This window comes from Heloderma suspectum, chromosome 8 (assembly GCF_057233095.1).
Source record: "Heloderma suspectum isolate Gila_16-S chromosome 8, 16-S_ref, whole genome shotgun sequence".
Taxonomy (NCBI): Eukaryota; Metazoa; Chordata; class Lepidosauria; order Squamata; family Helodermatidae; genus Heloderma; species Heloderma suspectum.
In genome coordinates, this window is record NC_139465.1 from 4,778,464 (window position 1) to 4,796,396 (window position 17,933).

At 40.9% G+C, this 17,933-nt stretch overlaps 1 protein-coding gene across 6 annotated transcripts in view; it reads right to left on the minus strand.

Annotated features, from left to right (window-relative positions):
* The window catches only part of BANP (BTG3 associated nuclear protein), a 224,704-nt gene that overhangs the window by 32,323 nt on the left and 174,448 nt on the right, over positions 1-17,933 (minus strand). The window contains exon 12 of one of the 6 annotated variants that reach the window (XM_084812803.1): positions 73-1,822. The exons of 4 other annotated variants lie outside the window; for them this stretch is intronic. In XM_084812803.1, coding sequence (XP_084668929.1) covers positions 1,775-1,822 — 48 coding nt within the window. In that variant the 3' untranslated portion in view covers positions 73-1,774. Of the gene's footprint in view, positions 1-72; positions 17,504-17,933 lie in introns of those variants that run through there. One more of the 6 variants, XM_084812806.1, reaches the window with a different exon arrangement.

A 17,933-nucleotide genomic window follows, 5' to 3' on the forward strand; every position in this document is an offset into this window, starting at 1 on the left:
GGACCAGGCTTAATGGCAATGCTCCAGTCTCTCCCCACCCGCCCACCCCACAAATCTGATAAAAGGCTTTGCACTGAATAATAGGTAGTGATTCGTCAAACTGGCTGGCTGGAAACATCCGGTTGTGACATGATGTAGCCAAAGTGGGAGATGATTGCCAAATACGCCAAGGTCAAGGGGAATTGATTCCCTTTGTACATGTTTACACACGAGCGCCTTCTAGACCAATAAATGCAAACAAGGGGGTGATCAGTCATATTGTCTGTCTAATTTGCCCCTAGAGAAATTCCTTATAGAATTAGTTTCATCAGTGTACAAGAGCCTCCGTTGAGGGGCTTAAAGGCAAGAAATGTGGATGTCTGCCAAAGTCTGCACAAAGTTCAAGAGGAAATAACATCCTAAACAATGTCTGTGCAGCATCTTATCAGCAGAAATCGATTACACATCCTGATGAGAGGATGGACAAGGGAAAACACTCACAGCCAGGCTCCTTGGCTCTTAACCAGGAACTGCCGGCCCCTAGAAGACATGAGTAAGTACTGTCCAGAGAACTAACAGTAAAATACAAGTTACAGTTACAACATAAAGCCTAAGAGCTCAGTTATGGACCAGCTTAGGGCAGCAGACAAGAATCCTAAGTTGGGATGTGGGAGATCTGGGTTCTATTCGTTGCCAGCCTACTAAAGTCACTGGGTGACCTCTCACAAGTTGAGTTCTCTAGGAAGTTATAGCAAAGCTTGGGAACCCACATACAACTCCAACATCCTTTAGGAGAGGCTCCAGGTTTGGTCAAGAAAAAGAATGCCCCCCAACTTTTTTGCAGTAACAAGCTGGAACTGAGGGAGCCTAGGAGAAGAAAGTAGGCAGGAACAGCGTCCTGTGTATTCAAGTAACCAAGCGGCAAGATGACAATGACAAGGCAGTAACCCTTTGGGGGATTTCACAGAATGAATGTCATTATTCATAAAGTTATGTGAATCTGGTTCAATGCCACATTTTGTAGACCTCCATAGGTGGCCAAATCAAACCCAAAAATTGCAAACGTATTCCTATTCTCCTGTATTCCTATTCTCCATGTATTCCTATTCTCCTTGATGCATGGACCACACTCCAGAACCTTTGGGAGGAGTCAGGGTCCAACAACTTTCATTGTTGCTCCAAGGGTAGAGTCTGCCCTCCCAGACCTAACTAGTAGAGCAGAAGAATACCTCAGCCCTAAAACTGAACATCAAGTCTCTGACCACTGCCAAATAGCAAACTATAAAGAGAAAAACTGTAAGAAAATAGGACAATAGGAAGGGATCCCCTCCCTACTGTTACCCACATGTATGGTGAAGGCAGAGGCCTTTTGTCTGTGAATGCCCAGATCCCAGAACCAGCGGGTGATGGAATACCCTCCCTGAGTCAAGGAGGGCAAGAAAACACAGTAGGTAATTGCCGTATCGCCTCTGACCACAGAGGACATTCCAGAACCTTCAGGACACATAAGAGCGGTACCATCCCAGGCTGAATCAAGGGACCTGAGCCTACAGAGCAGCTACTTTTTGCAGAACCTGTCTTCCAAAGGCTGCATCCGTCATGGAGAGGGTGTTGATTTTGTAACGGCTTGAAAAATTATGGCCTGAAGACCAGGGAGCAGCCTCAGTGATCTCCTCCAGCAGGGAACAGCTCCAAAACACCGCTGATGTTGCTGCTACCCTAATGGAATGAACTGTGTCACCTACAGGAGGATGTTACCCAGTATCTTGTAGGGCAAAATGATACAATCCATCAGCTATCTGGAAATGGTTGACTTGGACACCATCCTGCCTTCTGAGGACAACTGGAATGAGATAAAAAGGGATTCAAGACATGTGAGGGTTTGGTCCTAAGTAGAAGCACAATGCCCTACAGGATGTCTTGCTTGAGTCACATTCTCTTGCGGTGGTGTGCAGGTTTGGGGCAGAAGATTGGAAGATAAACCTTTAGATCCTTGTGAAATACAGAGTTCACCTTGGAAATGAACAAAGGGTCAGCGTAAAGAAACTATTCATCATAACGAAAAATGCAAAGCTGAGGGCTGGATGCCCAACTCTGAGACCCTCCTGGCTCAGGTTACCGCCACTAAGAAAACCATCCTTGTTAGATTTCTGACTGAACACATAACCAGGGCTTCGAATGGTACTCCCATAGAAGCCATAATAACCCAGTTTAGATTCCAGGTCCGGAACTTGTGAACCACTGGTGGTTCAATACGGTTGCCCCTTTCAGGAACCCGCAGACAAGGGGATGGTCTGGAATAGCTCCCCACCTACTCCCGACAATCCAACACACTCTTGGGTGCTGTTACCTGCCTTTTAAGGATGCTACTGCTTATCCCTTTGGCAGGGCCTGCCTGAAGAAAATCTCGGATACCCTGGATATCACTGCCTCCTTGCTTCCTGGCTACCCAGCGATGGCAGTCACAGGTGATATGTGGTGCCAATGGCCAAGATGCTGGAGACCTGGTCTGAAGGTAACCATCTAGGAGGTGGGGTGGGGGGAAACTCTGCAGAAATCTTCCTCTTGGCTGTGTTGTGCAATGTCCTGTTCATAAGTTAAGCACTGTTGGGAGGGGAAGAAGAAAACTGTGTGTGCACGCATGTGCTAAGTTCTCTGGAGCTGTGAAAACCCTGCATTGCTGCCACTTGACAGGGCTGGTCTGGGAGGGAGGGAAGGAGGGAGGACAGCCTTGTTGGAAGAGCAACAAAAATGGTTGGATCCTGCCTCCTGGACAAGGGGAGATGCCTACTCCCAAAGATTCTGGAAGTCCTCCGTGGTCAAGGGAGAAAGACAGGTTGGTTACCTGTAACTGTAGTTCTTTAAATGGTCATCTGTGCATTCACACATATGGGCTCCACACAGGTGCACAACCCATATGTGTGATGCATACAGACCACAAAGAAGAACATGTTTGCATTCTGTCCATATTTCTCATCTTCTGCCTTAGACCACATTGCAACTAAACTGGTTTTTGAACGAGGTAACTATAATGGCGTCTGCAAAGGAATGATGGGAACGGTGGTTTGTTGAATATACTTAGAAGTCACTAATAATTTTACAGTCCGACATTTGTGTTGATCTTCAAATGTGCACTACTACCACTTGGGCATAATATAATACTTTGTTGTTATTCAGTTTACAATAAAAACATCAGGTCTCTGCCAAATTCCACCAGAGGGGGAAAGGAGAAACAAGTAGTAAAAGTAAGTAAATTTTACAAATGTTTTAATTTCTATCATAACTGGCAGCAGCAGTTTTCAAAACAAGAGAACTACATGCAAAACAGCATATAAAATATGGCTTTTGTTGCCAAGGTAACAAAACAGTGTTGCAACAGCATATTGCAGAGCCGTACAAAGCCAGTAGAAATGTGGAGGAAGAGTTGAGAGTGGTACAAATTTCATGTGAACAGAAGCATAGGGACAGCTGCAATCATGTTTCCCTTGTACATTCAAGACAGAATAAAAATAAATAGTCTGTCTCCTGAACTTAACTGCTTGTGCTATGTCATCAGCCCAACTTGGATCTTAATCGGAAACAAACGTGTCTTGTTGGATTGGTCACAAAGAGAGCTGAAAGTACTATGTTGCCTTAATTAAGTCAGCGTGTTTAATTAACAGATGCTTCACAGCTCCCTGCCAATCATATTCCCCTTTGCAATGATGAAGGAAGTGAAATGGGATTATTCCACTATGCCTAAAAAGTTGGGTGCTTTTGCTCAATTGAGGAGATAAAAAGGCATTCTCATTTGGTATCTGGACCCTGAATTGGATTTAGAGTTTCCCTCTCAGATGTTTCTGACTGTCTCTCTCTACTTTCTAAGATCTGTATAGTAATATCTCTTAAGATGGAGAACTATTCCACTTAATAAAAGCATAGAAGGTGATGATGGAAGGTATGCATTCATTTCTATGGACCTTATAAAGACCACTAATATAAACTTCTAAATAAGCCTCAACAAAGTGTTCTAGTTAGGGCTGATCCTCAATTAAATAAACATTCTCAATTACTCAAATTAATGTTAATTTATTCATTGATCCATTGATTAAATCTGCATAAAGTGACATGTGACAGACAAAACTGTGTACTTTTTTAGATGATGCATGCATATGTTATAGGAGGCACCATCTTAGAAGAGGCATTCCCTCCTGTGTAAAAGTGAAGCAGAAATTCATTTTCTAAGGTGGTTCTTGCCATGGGCTGGTTTTGCCTGATTAAATGGGGATATCTTTCTATTCAGCTGAAAAGGCTTTTAATTGATGAATCTAACCAATTAAATCATTAAAGGTTGCAGCCCTATGTTTAGTTGAAAAAAGAGCAGCATGAATTTTTGCCCTGAGCAAAGTCTTTATCGAAACTGTTGATACTATCAGCTCTGCAAGAGTAATGCTTTCTCTCCAAGTGCCAGCTTGAGGCTCATTAACACTGGTGTTTAAGTCCTCTAAATAAGCAAACCTCATCACTTTCATGGCACATGGTGGGGAAAAGCTTGGTATAAATTCATCACACATCTGCTTTCTCTTTAACTGCAGCAAAGACTAGACAAAAGTTTATTTTCACCTTGTGAAGGATGAATGGATGCTTCTTCCATAACAGACTTTCTAATGATCCAAACATGCTATTTCTTATTTTAAGCCTTAAGGACAGAATGAACTTAGAAGGCTGTCAGAATCTTTGGCTATGTTGTGTTTTAAATGTTAAGGTTACGCAGACGATGGTTTCCCATTTGTGAAAACCTTGGTAGTTGAAGACATATTCTTTCCTTTCCCCAAAATCAAGTTTGTTCAACTTAGTGCCAATAACTTGATATGTTAGCATTATATAATTCCTTAAAAATGTGAGTTGGGATTCAGTTAAACTTCACACAGGGAGAATCAAATGGAAACTAATTTATTATATTATTTATTTATTACATTTCTATACTGCCTATTATAGAAGCCTTCTGGATAACTGATACTGCTAGGAATGTTAAAGTTCAATAGGCTGATTGCATTAGGCAGATAGGATCCAAAATGGTTCAGGAGGAGGCCTTGTATTTGGCTAAATGTGTTGGTCATATATTGGATTCATGGACAACCCAAAAGCTTGCGACCTACCCTATTATTCAAGTTATTCTAGACTCTGCCTTTTTAAAAGACCCACATGGCAACTACTCTTGAAACATGAGATATGGTTTACATAACATTTTTCATTCTGCTGTCACAGAGTGTGGACTAACACTAGCAGCCATCTCATGAAAATCAAGATCATTTTGGCTATGGAAACATCTGTAATCTCAGAGCCATGTGTTTTCTCTCTAAAACATTATTCCTAGTTATTATTTGTTACTAAAGAATGGCCACTGTGTGGTGTTCATTGCAAAATTGTTTTTATGCATGATGCTTTAACATGAAAGCAGGGACAGGACATCTTCAACTGAGCTCAAGTGAATATACATCTTATTAGATCAGAATCTCGGGTAGGGCTGTACAAAGGTAGCATGTTCGTACATTAATAAATAAGCTTGTCCATAAAAAGACACACACACACCCCCTCAAAAGTCTCATCCTAAACTCCTATCTTATGAGTGAAGCATTTCCCTGTGGAGATGTCATGTTCTCCAGCCATGATCCCCCCTCCTGCTCACAGTAGGACTCAGACGGGGAAGAAGTTTCTTCCAATAACCCATCATGTGCTACTCTGGGACCTTGCGAGCCAAAGGACATGGCCTTACCAGACTCCTTGGACTCAGAGGGAACCCTTCCCATGGAGTCCTCACCACCTCCACAACATAGGAACCAGCGGCTACAGAATCGAACAGTGGCCGTTTAAGAGGTAGACAGCTCCTCAGAGGGGGTGAAGTTAAGGCTTCAGAAAGCCTCTGCATGTTGCTGAGACAATAGCTCTTCTTGAGTGAGCTCCAATCCATACCTGTCACAGTGATCTGTCCAGGGTCCTGACAGACCCTGCCTTGTCAGGCCTTGCCTTGCCATCCTGCTTAGCTGGACTTGACTCTGCTTCATTGGACTTGACTCTGCCTCACACTTCTAATAAGTACAACAGTTTTAGACTGCCTCCCTGGGAACTTTGAGCTAAGCTGGACGAGACAAGAGGAACAATTGCTTTTGTATGCCTGCTGGTATAAATTCAATTTAAGGGTCTTTAGTTGTCAAAGTGTAAAAAAAAAAAGTCTCTCCCAGAGAGACTGAAGAAGTGCCCAAGACCCCCTGCCAGTAATAAGAAAATAATTTAGTTGGATGGACCAGGTCTAACTTTGTTGAAGGCAACTCATTAGTCTTTGTCTGCAGCTGCAATGGATCCACCAACATTGATTGTTCCTTTGTGGCCCATCATGAGTGTACAACTCCACCTTGCTTTGCTGTAGGGCTCTGCATTGACCTAAATGACTGTCCTAGCCAGCTATTCCTGGCCTGTGGCTGACCTTGAGACAGTCTCCCCTATTCGCCAATATATTTTGCTACCAGCTGACTGATTGCGCCAGCCAAAGTCCTCCTCTCTCTGATGTCTTATCCTAACAGTGTCTTGCATGTATGTTAAGTTTTCCAATCAGCGAATGAACTATTCTTTAAGAAAGGGGTTTTTTTTAATGCTACCCAGTTTCTGTAAGAGAAGCAGAGAGCAATACAGGGTGTGAATTTGAAGCAGACTTCTATGAAAGTTCTAGACCTAAAACTATTGTTTTTTTAGAGTACACATCTGGCTTTCCCCAGTATACTGCCAGTTCTGTAACTAAGTTGAATACCCAACTGGGAGAATATAAAACTTGTGTATAATGAAAAATAAAGGCAAGAAATGCTTCTTGGGGTTCAAGTATTGCTTGTAAGAATTTAGCTGAACTAACTAGGTTTCTCTTTATCCATATTCAGGAAGGCTGTACCAAAGACGAAAAATAAAAATGTTCCAAGTGCCATGTTAGTCTGTTCCAGCAAAAACAAAAAAGAATCATGTGGCACCTTAAAGACTAATAAATTTATTCTGGCATAAGCTTTCATGGACTATAGTCTACTTCATCAGATGCATGAAGTGTTAAGCTCAAATTTGTTGTTTTTAAATACAAACAAGACATTTTAAACAAAATAGACAATTTTTAATCAAAAAATGTTTTAAAATAAAAATGTGACACCTTTTGCATAAACAGAAATGAAACTTCTAAGAAAAAACATTTTGAAAACATAGAAGTTATTTGTTCTTTTACAATCAAAAGCCCAGACCTGAGAATACTAGTTTTTCACAATTAGAAAAACAACAATCCTCATATTATCAATGGATTAAATGCTAGCATGTGGTATCAACTTTCCCCTGCTTGATGGAAAAAAATCTTCCGTTTGTCAGCCAGAAAGGTTTACTCTATTTATGGGGCAAACAAATGGCCAGCAATGAACAAATGACCAGCAATGACATCCTTGACATGCTCAAGTTCGCAACTTGAGCATGCTAAGGAAGTCTACTGAGAAACAATGCAGCAGAAGTTGCCTTCTCTTTGTGCATGCACAACTCAGATGCCCTCTGCACTACACGGTCCTCCCCCGTTCTCCTCTTACAAACCATAAGCTTCAAAATTAGAAAGAAAACTAATTTTAAGTTGGACAGAAGAGTTGGACTGAGGGCCATCCTTAAGAAAAACACTAAAGCATCTAAATCCAGGAATGCTTCAGGAATGGTATACTTTACACTCTGTTTTCCAGCTCTAGTTTAAATTTACTCCAATTTAAATTTGTAAACTGACAGAGCAATTTCAAGCAATCCCCTACGTATAACCGAACACAGCTAGTGATTCTGAACTCAAAATAGATTAAGTATTTGGGGGGTGGGGAGGAACCCATTTGGAGTGGATAAAATCTGGCCTTCGTACAAATTACAGCACAATTAGATTTGCAGCTATCATATGGTTTCTGCAACTGCCTTGGGAATGAAAAATGCCAAGACGCTACTAATATAAAGATTCAATATATCGCATGTGGTAATAAAAAGCATTTTTCTCCTCCATATGCTGCGGAGAACATGTTACATCTGTATGGAAAAACCACAAAACCATTTCAGTTTCCAAACTAAGAAATGATTAAGGACCTCACGCTCCCATTTGCACTGAAACTGAGAATTTGCCCGGCTCAAGTGGAACCACTGAAACAAGAAAGGGAAAAGAATACTGTATGGGTGAATAAAGCAAGAAGAATCTAGACATACGTTTGCAGTTAAGGCACAGAATAGACATTTGGGTATAATCCCAGTTGTGTTTTCCTTTCCTTCCAAATAAGACAGAATTCCCAGAAAAAAATCTGATCCCAGTGTCCCAAAGCCTTCCTGGGGAGAAATACTTTGTCCAGTTATGTCTTGCTGTAAATTATGACAGCCATGAAAAGAGATCTCCAGATTTCATGTACTTTACACAATATGACCTGTTCTAAATCCAGTTATTGTTTGCAGAACTTGTACGCAGAGTAACTGTTGTCACAATCAGCAAGGACATCCCAAGTCCGAGCCTATCCCAGGGAAGAGGGAAAACAACCTTTTGTTGACAAATTATTACAGTATAGCCATTTCCCAAGTTTTCTAAAAGAAGCCAAAATGGAAACAATCCACCTGGAAATTCTTTAGCGCAAACCTGACTGAAACGATTGGGAGTTGCAAAAGAGCTGATGGAACTTTTTAATCCAGAGAATCTGTTGCTTTAATACTTTTCTTGGGTGATGTTTTATTGGGTGTTAGGATTTTTTTTAAAGTGTGCTTTTATTGTTCAGTTTTTGTATTGTAAACTGCTCAGAAAGCTTTGCTAGGAATTGGTATGGAAATTTTATTTTTAAAAGATATTTTAAATGTAGTGGAATAAGCACCCAAAAACTTCCCCTTTGGATTGTGCTCCAAATTGGCTTTATATGAAGCATCTCTTAAATCTGACATTGCATTAGCCATCAACTTGAGGGAATGAAAAATGGGAGCCAGAAAGATTCAGTGGAAGGAGAGCTGGATTTGGAACTGGCAGGCCTAAAACCACAGATAAGTCACCATCTCCCAGCCTGAGCTCCACATTTATGTAGGAAAATAATACTGTGGGTTCAAATGAGTTGTTTGGTGTGTTGTGGCTCAGACTCCACCTCTGTCTTGTACTCAGTCTTCTGAGCAGGTTACTTGTCCTTTGCCATGCTTCCCATGGCAGCCATTTTGTGGTGTGCCCACGACAGTTTCTCAAATTGCCAAATGTACCCCCAGCCCAAAAGGGTTGCCTCCCCCTGGTTGAATGTATAGACCAATCAACTAAAGCTTTAATTTATAACTGATATTAATTGGTGGGTCTAAGATTTAATAACCCACTTCCTTATTTTTTTACACAAAGATAGTTCTCTTAATTATGTAACAGAGATTGAAAAGGACAATATTCCCAAAGTGATTTCCTAAAAAAAAAAAAGTTCATTCAGTTGTAAATTACTTCATATTTCCTTCGACATCTCAGAAAGGTGCCTATATTAAGGTTTTGGTATTTTGCACATTTAATTTATTAGTAAGTCCATGGGCACATGATTAATTAACTAAAATTCTTAGCTGACAACTGGTAAGGAATAATAGCGACCCACCTCACAGGGCTGTGAGGGCAAATACAAGACATAGTAAAAGGCTATAGGAATTATAGATGGCAGTAATCAAGTCTACAACTCTCTAGGAAATTCTCAGTTTATGAAAATCCCCTTTCCAGTCAACTCTGTCATTACTAAGGCCGCTCATATTTTTATGAGTATTTGACATATGGGACTTTCTATGAGATTTTGATATTTTTATAATACAGTTCATCTGCTTCAGTTTTGGCTTCTGCCTTCCATTCTCTACATAGAGTGATAGCTGCCCTGTGGCTTCTTTCTCATTTGTGTTCATGCTCTCTGTCACTCCCTCCACCAAATTCTGCACAAAAACTTCTTGACATGTATCCTTAATAAAACTCAATAAATATGTTTTTAAAAGAAAGAAAAACCATTGCTTGAATCAATTCAACAAGCTAAAGAAATGTATCCCTATGTGCATTTTTCACATGAATTGACATAATTTGCATGTAATAAAATAAACCAAATATTAGCTTATCAAATATAGAACTTTGGTTTTGGCAAGGACCAATATTGTGACAGACAGAGGCCACACATCTGGGGTAAATGAGTAGGGCTTTGAGCAGGGGAATACAGCCAGAGGCCATGAGGCAAGGACACAAGAAGAACTTCTCTAGCTGAGCACTTAAACCTTTTCTCAAACACTGACTGTGCTCTTTCAAATGTGTCCTCACTGTGCATTATGGCTGCCAGTTACATGGAATATGTACAATGCACCATGGAGCCAATCTGCCTTTTGGGCTTATTTGGCCAGCAGAATACTACTGAAGTCACGGGAACTTCAGCACACATCACTGGATGCATGATTGCAGCCTTAATGTAGAATAAGGGTACCTATTCTGTTGAAAGCTAGAGAATGTGTCATCACTTTTGCTAAGAAATGCACGCCTTTGTGTGGAAAAAACTAGCTGTAAGTAATGTTTACAAGGCACACACTATGTAATGAACCTTTGACGACCCTTGGTATTTCTGTACCGAGTTCAAAGTTTGCCACAGTGTTAATTCCCACTGATGTACAAACGTATTGTCATTCTGTGGAGATAATTGTGCTTTGCTTCTAATGACATTTACTGTGTTCTTTTCAGGGGCCCACACAGGCTTTCACTACACTCATTACATGCTTTATTTACAAAGAATTCCTTTGATTGCAGTGCCAAGTTCCACAGAGGTTGATGCCCTTCTTGAAATGATTAGAGATCGGTGGGGTTTCACAATGGAAGAGTAGGGCCCTTGCCTTTGACATTCAAGGATTAATTGCTAGTCTATCAAGACATGCAGAAAAAGTTATGGAAGGCCCATATGGTGTGGGGGTAACAGAGGGTTACAGGAACATATAAGGTTGGTCACCAGGAATGAGGAAACAGTGGCTGGTGAGCATACAGGTTTAAGATGGTTTCACTTCCAGGTCTGGAAGGAGGATCACAAGGTGCATCTTACAGACAAAGATAAAACTCCACCTATGGAATTTTCCCCAAAGTGGAACTACCTCATTCTATGACATATCACCACAGGGATTTTATGTGCTCCTTTTAGGTCAGAGAGAAATATAATACATGTAAGAGAAATATAATCCCTGCAGCTTGAATGTTCTACAATGCATTTCAAACATTCTCTAGCTTTTGGTAGGTACCCTAATTCTACAGAACAATCCTCCTTCCAGTGATATATGCTGATATTTCAGTGATTTCAGTGGTATTGTAGCAGCCAAATATGCTGAAAAGACAGGCAGGGTCCAATGAGTGGTACGACTCTCATGTAACCAACAGCCATTATGCACAGCATGAAACCATTTGAGAGAGTACAGCTAGTGTCTGCAAAAGGTTTAAGAGCTCAGCTAAGTGATGTCCATCTTGTGTCTGGAAGATGAAACCTCTAAAAAGTTTTAGACATGATCCCTTGAGTTTATCTTCCTGTCTTTCCCATTAGAATATTTGTAAGATATATTCACATTTATGAACATAACCTAGGGATTAGTATCCAATAAAAAATGCCAGTATCTAGGTACCAATGTAGATGGAAGAAAATTAATCAATTCTTCAGAGGCTACTAAAGCCTAAAAAGCAGAACTGTGATGAATGATCCACAGAAGGGGAGATGAAAATCCAGACAAAGGTTGTTCCTTCCCATCAAGCAGGGTCAATGTTATTGTTGAGCAATGCACGTCGCAACCTATTTCGTCATAGTGTGTAAATATAGGCCTGATATACGGTTTGTTAGATTTATAGACTGGTGAAAAACCGAAGCCCTGATGCTGATGTGATATTATGTTGTGCATTTTAAAAAGAGACATTCAGACTTAAAAAAGAGAAGCTCAAACAGCATCGTGGATTTGTTTGGCAGGATCTGCTTAAACAGTGCATTCTAAAAGAAAAGGGCAGTTAGCCTCAAGTGCATGCAGGATTCCCTGTTCTCTACACACTGGAAGTGCAATAGGAAACATCTGGGCATGAGCAATGCATTTTTGTAAAAACTTTTTTTTTCTTCATTTTCCAAGGCAATTACTATTACATTACTACATTAATAGGTCAATCGGAAATGATTAATATCTTTTGTGAACAAAGAATTTTACCAGATTGGACAATGTACATGAGAGATATTATATTATTTTTAAAGTTAACTTGAAATGTTGTTTTGATAAGTTATAAGTTGTTTTCTTCCTTGGTACTGACATCCATTTATTTCATTAAAAAATTCTAAAAAAAACCCAGCACCTCAAGTCATCTTCAACACTTCTGGCATGGAAAGTAAAACTATTCTCATTTTACAGAAGAGAAGACAAATTGAGAAACAAGGATTTGCTCAAAACTACCCAGTGAGTATGGGTCAAACTCTGACCCCACACACACAACCCAGTGCACAAGATTAAACAACCTATGGTTTGCTAACCATGGGGTGTTTGGGAATACGTGGGGGCGAGCGTGCTGGATCCTAACCGTCCAAACCTGGAACTCTGGGTTGTTGAGGGAGAAACAACTCAATGATGTAACCCATGGTTTGTTCTTTGGTTAAATCTCTGGGTTGTTTCTCCCTCAACAACCCAGAGTTCTGGGTTCAGACATAACAGAGAACAACCTGGATTGTTTAGCGCACTGGAAGTATGCGAGTGGTCAGGAGCCAGCATGCTCCCATGCTCTCCCAAACGATGCACTGTTTGTAAACTGTGGGTTTTTTGTTGCATGAGAACCAGATCACTGTCTTGGACTAGCTTAAACAATTTAACAAAGTATTTCTTCATTCTAATGTGGATTTTAAAAAATCATTTACTGATATAGCAGAATGTGCTATGATCCTCACTCTTCCATCTCTGCAACCTTCTTATGGGACAGATCCACTATACTTTAAAAAATAAATCTAGAAAACAGATTTGCTAATGACCATTCCAAAAGTCCATGGCTGAACCAAGGTTTGAACTAGTACATTTTACACCCTAACTTGATGTACTAGCTACAGATCAATGCTAGCATCTCTATACAAATTATTTGGATGACAATTTTGCCTGTATGCAAAAACTGTGCTTTTGCTCGTTGGGGAATATTTTGAATAAATAGGCTAAAACCATAATAGATCATGTACATAATACAAAAAAAATACATAAAAATACATAAAAAAATTGAAACAGCATCTTGTAGTCATTGGTAGTTATTTGCTTTTCACCTGTACTTTAACTGCAGCACCTTTTGGTCTGTGGGAAGTTAATATAGGAACTGAGGTGGGAGGATGAATAGTTCCACCTATGATAGGCAAGTGTTCTTTTGTGCCTTCTATTTCTATATGATTATAAGGGGGGGGGGGGAATTTATTGCCCAAGAGGGAAGAAAAGCCTTTTGAGGCTCATCTTAAAAGATGAAGCTTTGTTTATTCACTAATTTGATTGCAATATGAGGGTTCCAGCCAAGGGAAACAGGGCGATGAAACTGACCCATTAAACCAAGCGAGAGGGTTCCAGTCTAGGTTGTTAAGGATGGAACTCGTGCTAAATTATGTGCTATTAAACAGACGTGCAATGGGTGTGACAGTCTTAAACTTTCTCAGAAACTATGAATTAGGCATAGCTGAGATATAAAGGATCAGGGTGAAAGAGCCACTGGGGAAAGAAGAGGGGAAATATTTGGAGTGTTAACTTTTCAAAAACTTTTATATAAATTATGTTTTTTCACCTGATTATATCTACCAGTCTCTACTTCTCCAAAAGAGCACATGACATTAGGAGTAACCAAAACAAGTTTGCTATGGAATGGGAGGTGCATTTTTTAAAAGTTGGTTTTGTTTTGAATTCTATTAGATAACACACAGAATGGACCACTGAATGCCAAAGCAAAGAAATGAAGCCGCTGATCTCCTGCACATTTCTCCACATTTATTCATTCCGCAAGAACAAAATGGAATGCCTGGGAAATGCTTCAAGGCTGGTTTATAATTCTTAGCTGCCACAGCTAAATAATAGAGACAGCCCACAAAACTCGAGGTCTTAAAAAGAAAACTCAAGAGGAGATGTGGAAAGAGGCCATCTAGTCCCAACCCTTGCCAAGGCATGGCAACCCAACAACCCACCCATCCCTAAATCAACCCACTCTATCTAAACCCCAGTGCCAGAGCAGGAGCAGTGAAAACAAAGTACAAATTACCCCAGGTGGACCAAAGCCATACCTTGAAGGAAAAGGTGGCCCCACTCGCACCAGATCACTGCCAATCAGACCTGAGGGGGAATTTTTTTTTAGGCAACAAGGTTTAGACCAGGGATGGGCCACTTCTGTCACCCGTCCCTGCTGCTTTGTCTCACAGTTCCCACCAACCCTAGCCAGCATAGCCAATGGTAAGGAATCATGGGAGTTATAGGCCAAAAGATCTGGAGGGCCACAAGTTGCCCACCCCTGGTTTAGACATACCTAGAGCACAGCTGAAATTTTACATTATCTGTCTTTAGTTATGACAGTTCCTGATGGAAGAGAAAGAGGAGGAAAGAATGTGAAGGTTTTATGGCCGAAGTGATCACATTATGCCAGTACTGTGCCGTCTGTACTGGCTGCCCATCTGTTTCTGGGACCAATGTGGTATTGCTATTCTCAACCATTTAGTGTAGGATGGGCTACAATTCAAAAGAGACACGAATGACTTTCATTCAAGCGATTGGTAATACTTAGAATTTACATATAAATATATTATGATGACCCTAGTACATACGTGTGCCATAAAGCAGCTTGCAGTGAAAGATAGTTGGAAAAATTTTCTTCATCCACCCTACACTGCCCTGGTTGGCTGTGCATGGTCACCCACACGTGCCTCAGTTGGCAAAACCGCACCCAGAAACATCCAGTACTGATCTACAAAAAACCCCTGCATGACAGTCAGTACAGAACAGATAGTCGCATGTGCAAAGCGTTTATGGCACAGGCTGACTAGATTAGACTGAATATATTTCTAGTAAGACTTAGTATTTGTACAAAACAGAAGGCAAAAGAATCACTGCTACCTAAGTGAAATTAGCTAACAACTTCCACTGTTCCAGAACAGGCCACCTCCATTTTCTACACATGTGTACAATGGATGTGTCTTCCCATGCTGCCCCACAAGGTAACACTGTGATTTCACTTTCCCCTGTCGATGCTTCTCCACATACTGCCACTCTCCCAAGTTCTGCTTGGCAAGCACTTAACGAATCCATGCGCTAGAAACTCTGCACAGCCCACACACTGAAGCAGGGCAGGAGAAAACAAAATCCTCTCTCACCCAACCTGTACTGAAATGCTTACAAGCACATTTATGGATTTAGGCTGCAGTCCTGTACGCACTTGCCTGGGAGTAAATCCCACTGAATTTAATGGGACTTATTTCTGAGTAGACATACATAGGATTGCAGTCTTTCATTGCTCACAGCACATTGCTTTATGGTGTCCCTAACTTTTTTCACTAAATGGTAAATTAATTATGTGAACAGGGATGGGTGATGTAGTAGAAAAGATGAGAGATTTCAAAGCTACTACACCATTCTTATGAAGTAAAATATTTCGATAGTATTAGATTGAAAACCAACAGCAGTTCAAATACAGTTGCTCTTCCTGCAGCCAGTGCAAGAAAACAGATATATTTCTAGAGCAGTTACGATTAAACGCCAGTGTGAAAGGGCAAAATGGCTACTTGATGGTTCAATTTAATCTTAAAAAGGAGACAGAGATAAAAGGGATAAGCTGTGTGAAAATGTGCATGTTTTTAAAACCGCCTGCTTTTAAAAAGTACTTTTAAAAACAAAAATAATCCAACACATATTGCTAACAAGTTAAGGGCAACCATTAGAGGAACGGAGGCAATGTTTGTGCACTGGGATGTGTCTGAAGTACAAAAGCACATATAACCCTTACAGTATACATCAGGGGTGCAAACTGTGCAGCCTGTGTGCTGCATGCATCTCACCAAGCAGTTTCTGAGAGCCTGCCAGAGGCCCACCACCTCTCCCCGCATCTGCCATGGCAGTGGCACTGTCTATCCCTTCTCTCCGATCTCTGATGAGAGATCAGAGATAAGCCAGAGATTCCCTTGCTAGCACTATAAATGGCTTGGCGAGCCACACGCACTGCATGTTTTGCACCCCTGGCATATACGATGAGGAGCATTTGTGGTTTGGCAGTTCAAACACAATCCAGTGTACAGACATTTCCCAGCTTGTGTGCGTGCTTGTATGTATGCATGTGTGCACATGTGTGGCCCCTGGCGCAGCCCAATGCAGCCCCTGAGGCTATAAAGGTTGCATACCCCTGGTATATGTCTAACTCCACCCTGCAGATAGGATCAGCTATATGTTTGGACAGAGATAAGGGGTATCTCAAAGAAAGGCACTCCTTTTTCCAAGGATGCTTCCTGAGCTACAAGGCATGGGAAAAGACAGCTGCTGCTGGGACATGTCCTCCAGAAAGGCATATATTTTCTGTGCAAAGCTGTAACACTGGAAAATGCCAGCTCAGCCTAGGAAAACCAGCCTCCTTACTCCAATCTCAAATATCTCCTGTATGTTGCCATTTCCTATCTGCAAAAGACACTTCAAACAGACTCAGTGTTTGGAAGCAATCCCACAAAACACAGACCTAAAGTCAGAACAGCTATACTAAATTTAGAGTGACCAAGTGTCCAACCTTATGGAGGACAGCCCTCTGTGTTGGAGAGCTGACAGAGGACAGTCCTCTGTTTGAAGGACTGTCCAGACCAAGTCTAGTTTAAAGTCAAAGAATCATAAGAAGGGAGAGAAGCAGAGGCCTTGAATTTGCCCATCCACAGTTAGCACCCAGACAGCAGACTGAGTGGGCACACAAGTCACCTGATCAGTCTTCTCTACTATGCTGAGACGTACTGTATTTTTCTTTCCGTAACAGTTATTCTTTCTAAATTTGCACCTATACATAAAATTTTTCATCTGCCTTTATTATGCAAATTGGTGTCATTTTGTCCTCTTTTTTGTCAACATCTAAGTGGCCATCCTATAAATTCCTACTTATCTTTAAATGTAAGGTCAGCTGCCCTGTTCATTCAAGCACTGTAAGAGTAGATGACACTTCAACCACTTACATCTACAGCCTGTTTGCTTTGTTGAGCCAATTAGATGGCAACATCTCACATTATTAGGCAGTTGCTAAAAAAAAAAAAAGTGGATGCCAGTGCTGGCAGAATTATAGCAGACTTGTCAGTGGCTTTTAACTAAAGGAAAATTAAACTCAGAGGAGAAGCTGAGCATTAAAACCACTGATATGATCTTGCTTTCCCTAGATCTCAAGAATTATTCATTATTCTGTTAAAACAGGCACAGGACATTTTGCAAAACTACTTGACTGTTGCAAGATGAGTTATACTGACCCAATGCCTTTGGTGAAATGCTGGCAGCACTGTTGTGCTGGCTAGAACTGCGGCTGTAAAACAAATGCTGTGTAAATCAAAACATACTCATAAACCCCACAGAAGGCTGGCTAGAGAAAAGATGGTCCTCACCCACATGGATGATGCTTACTGACTGCATATGCCAGATAGACTGCTGTACATTAAAAGCCTGCGGTCAACAGCATCTGCAAAGCAGTGGGGTTTTGTTGTTGTTGTTGGGTTTGTTAGTTCTTTACAAAGAGTTTGGGATGTAGGACTTTGTTTTTTTTTTTAAAGAAAAGTCCTACATGGTTCTCCAGGGAAGGGAGAGCAGCTACACCTAACAAGTCTTTGTTCATAAAACAAATGACTCTTGCATGTAATGCCTTGCTCATTTTAGCATATGACCAACTCCAAATCCAATTCATCCTTCATTTCCTTCTTATGGTTCCCTCATTCTTGCTAGCCTGTAAAAGTACTTTC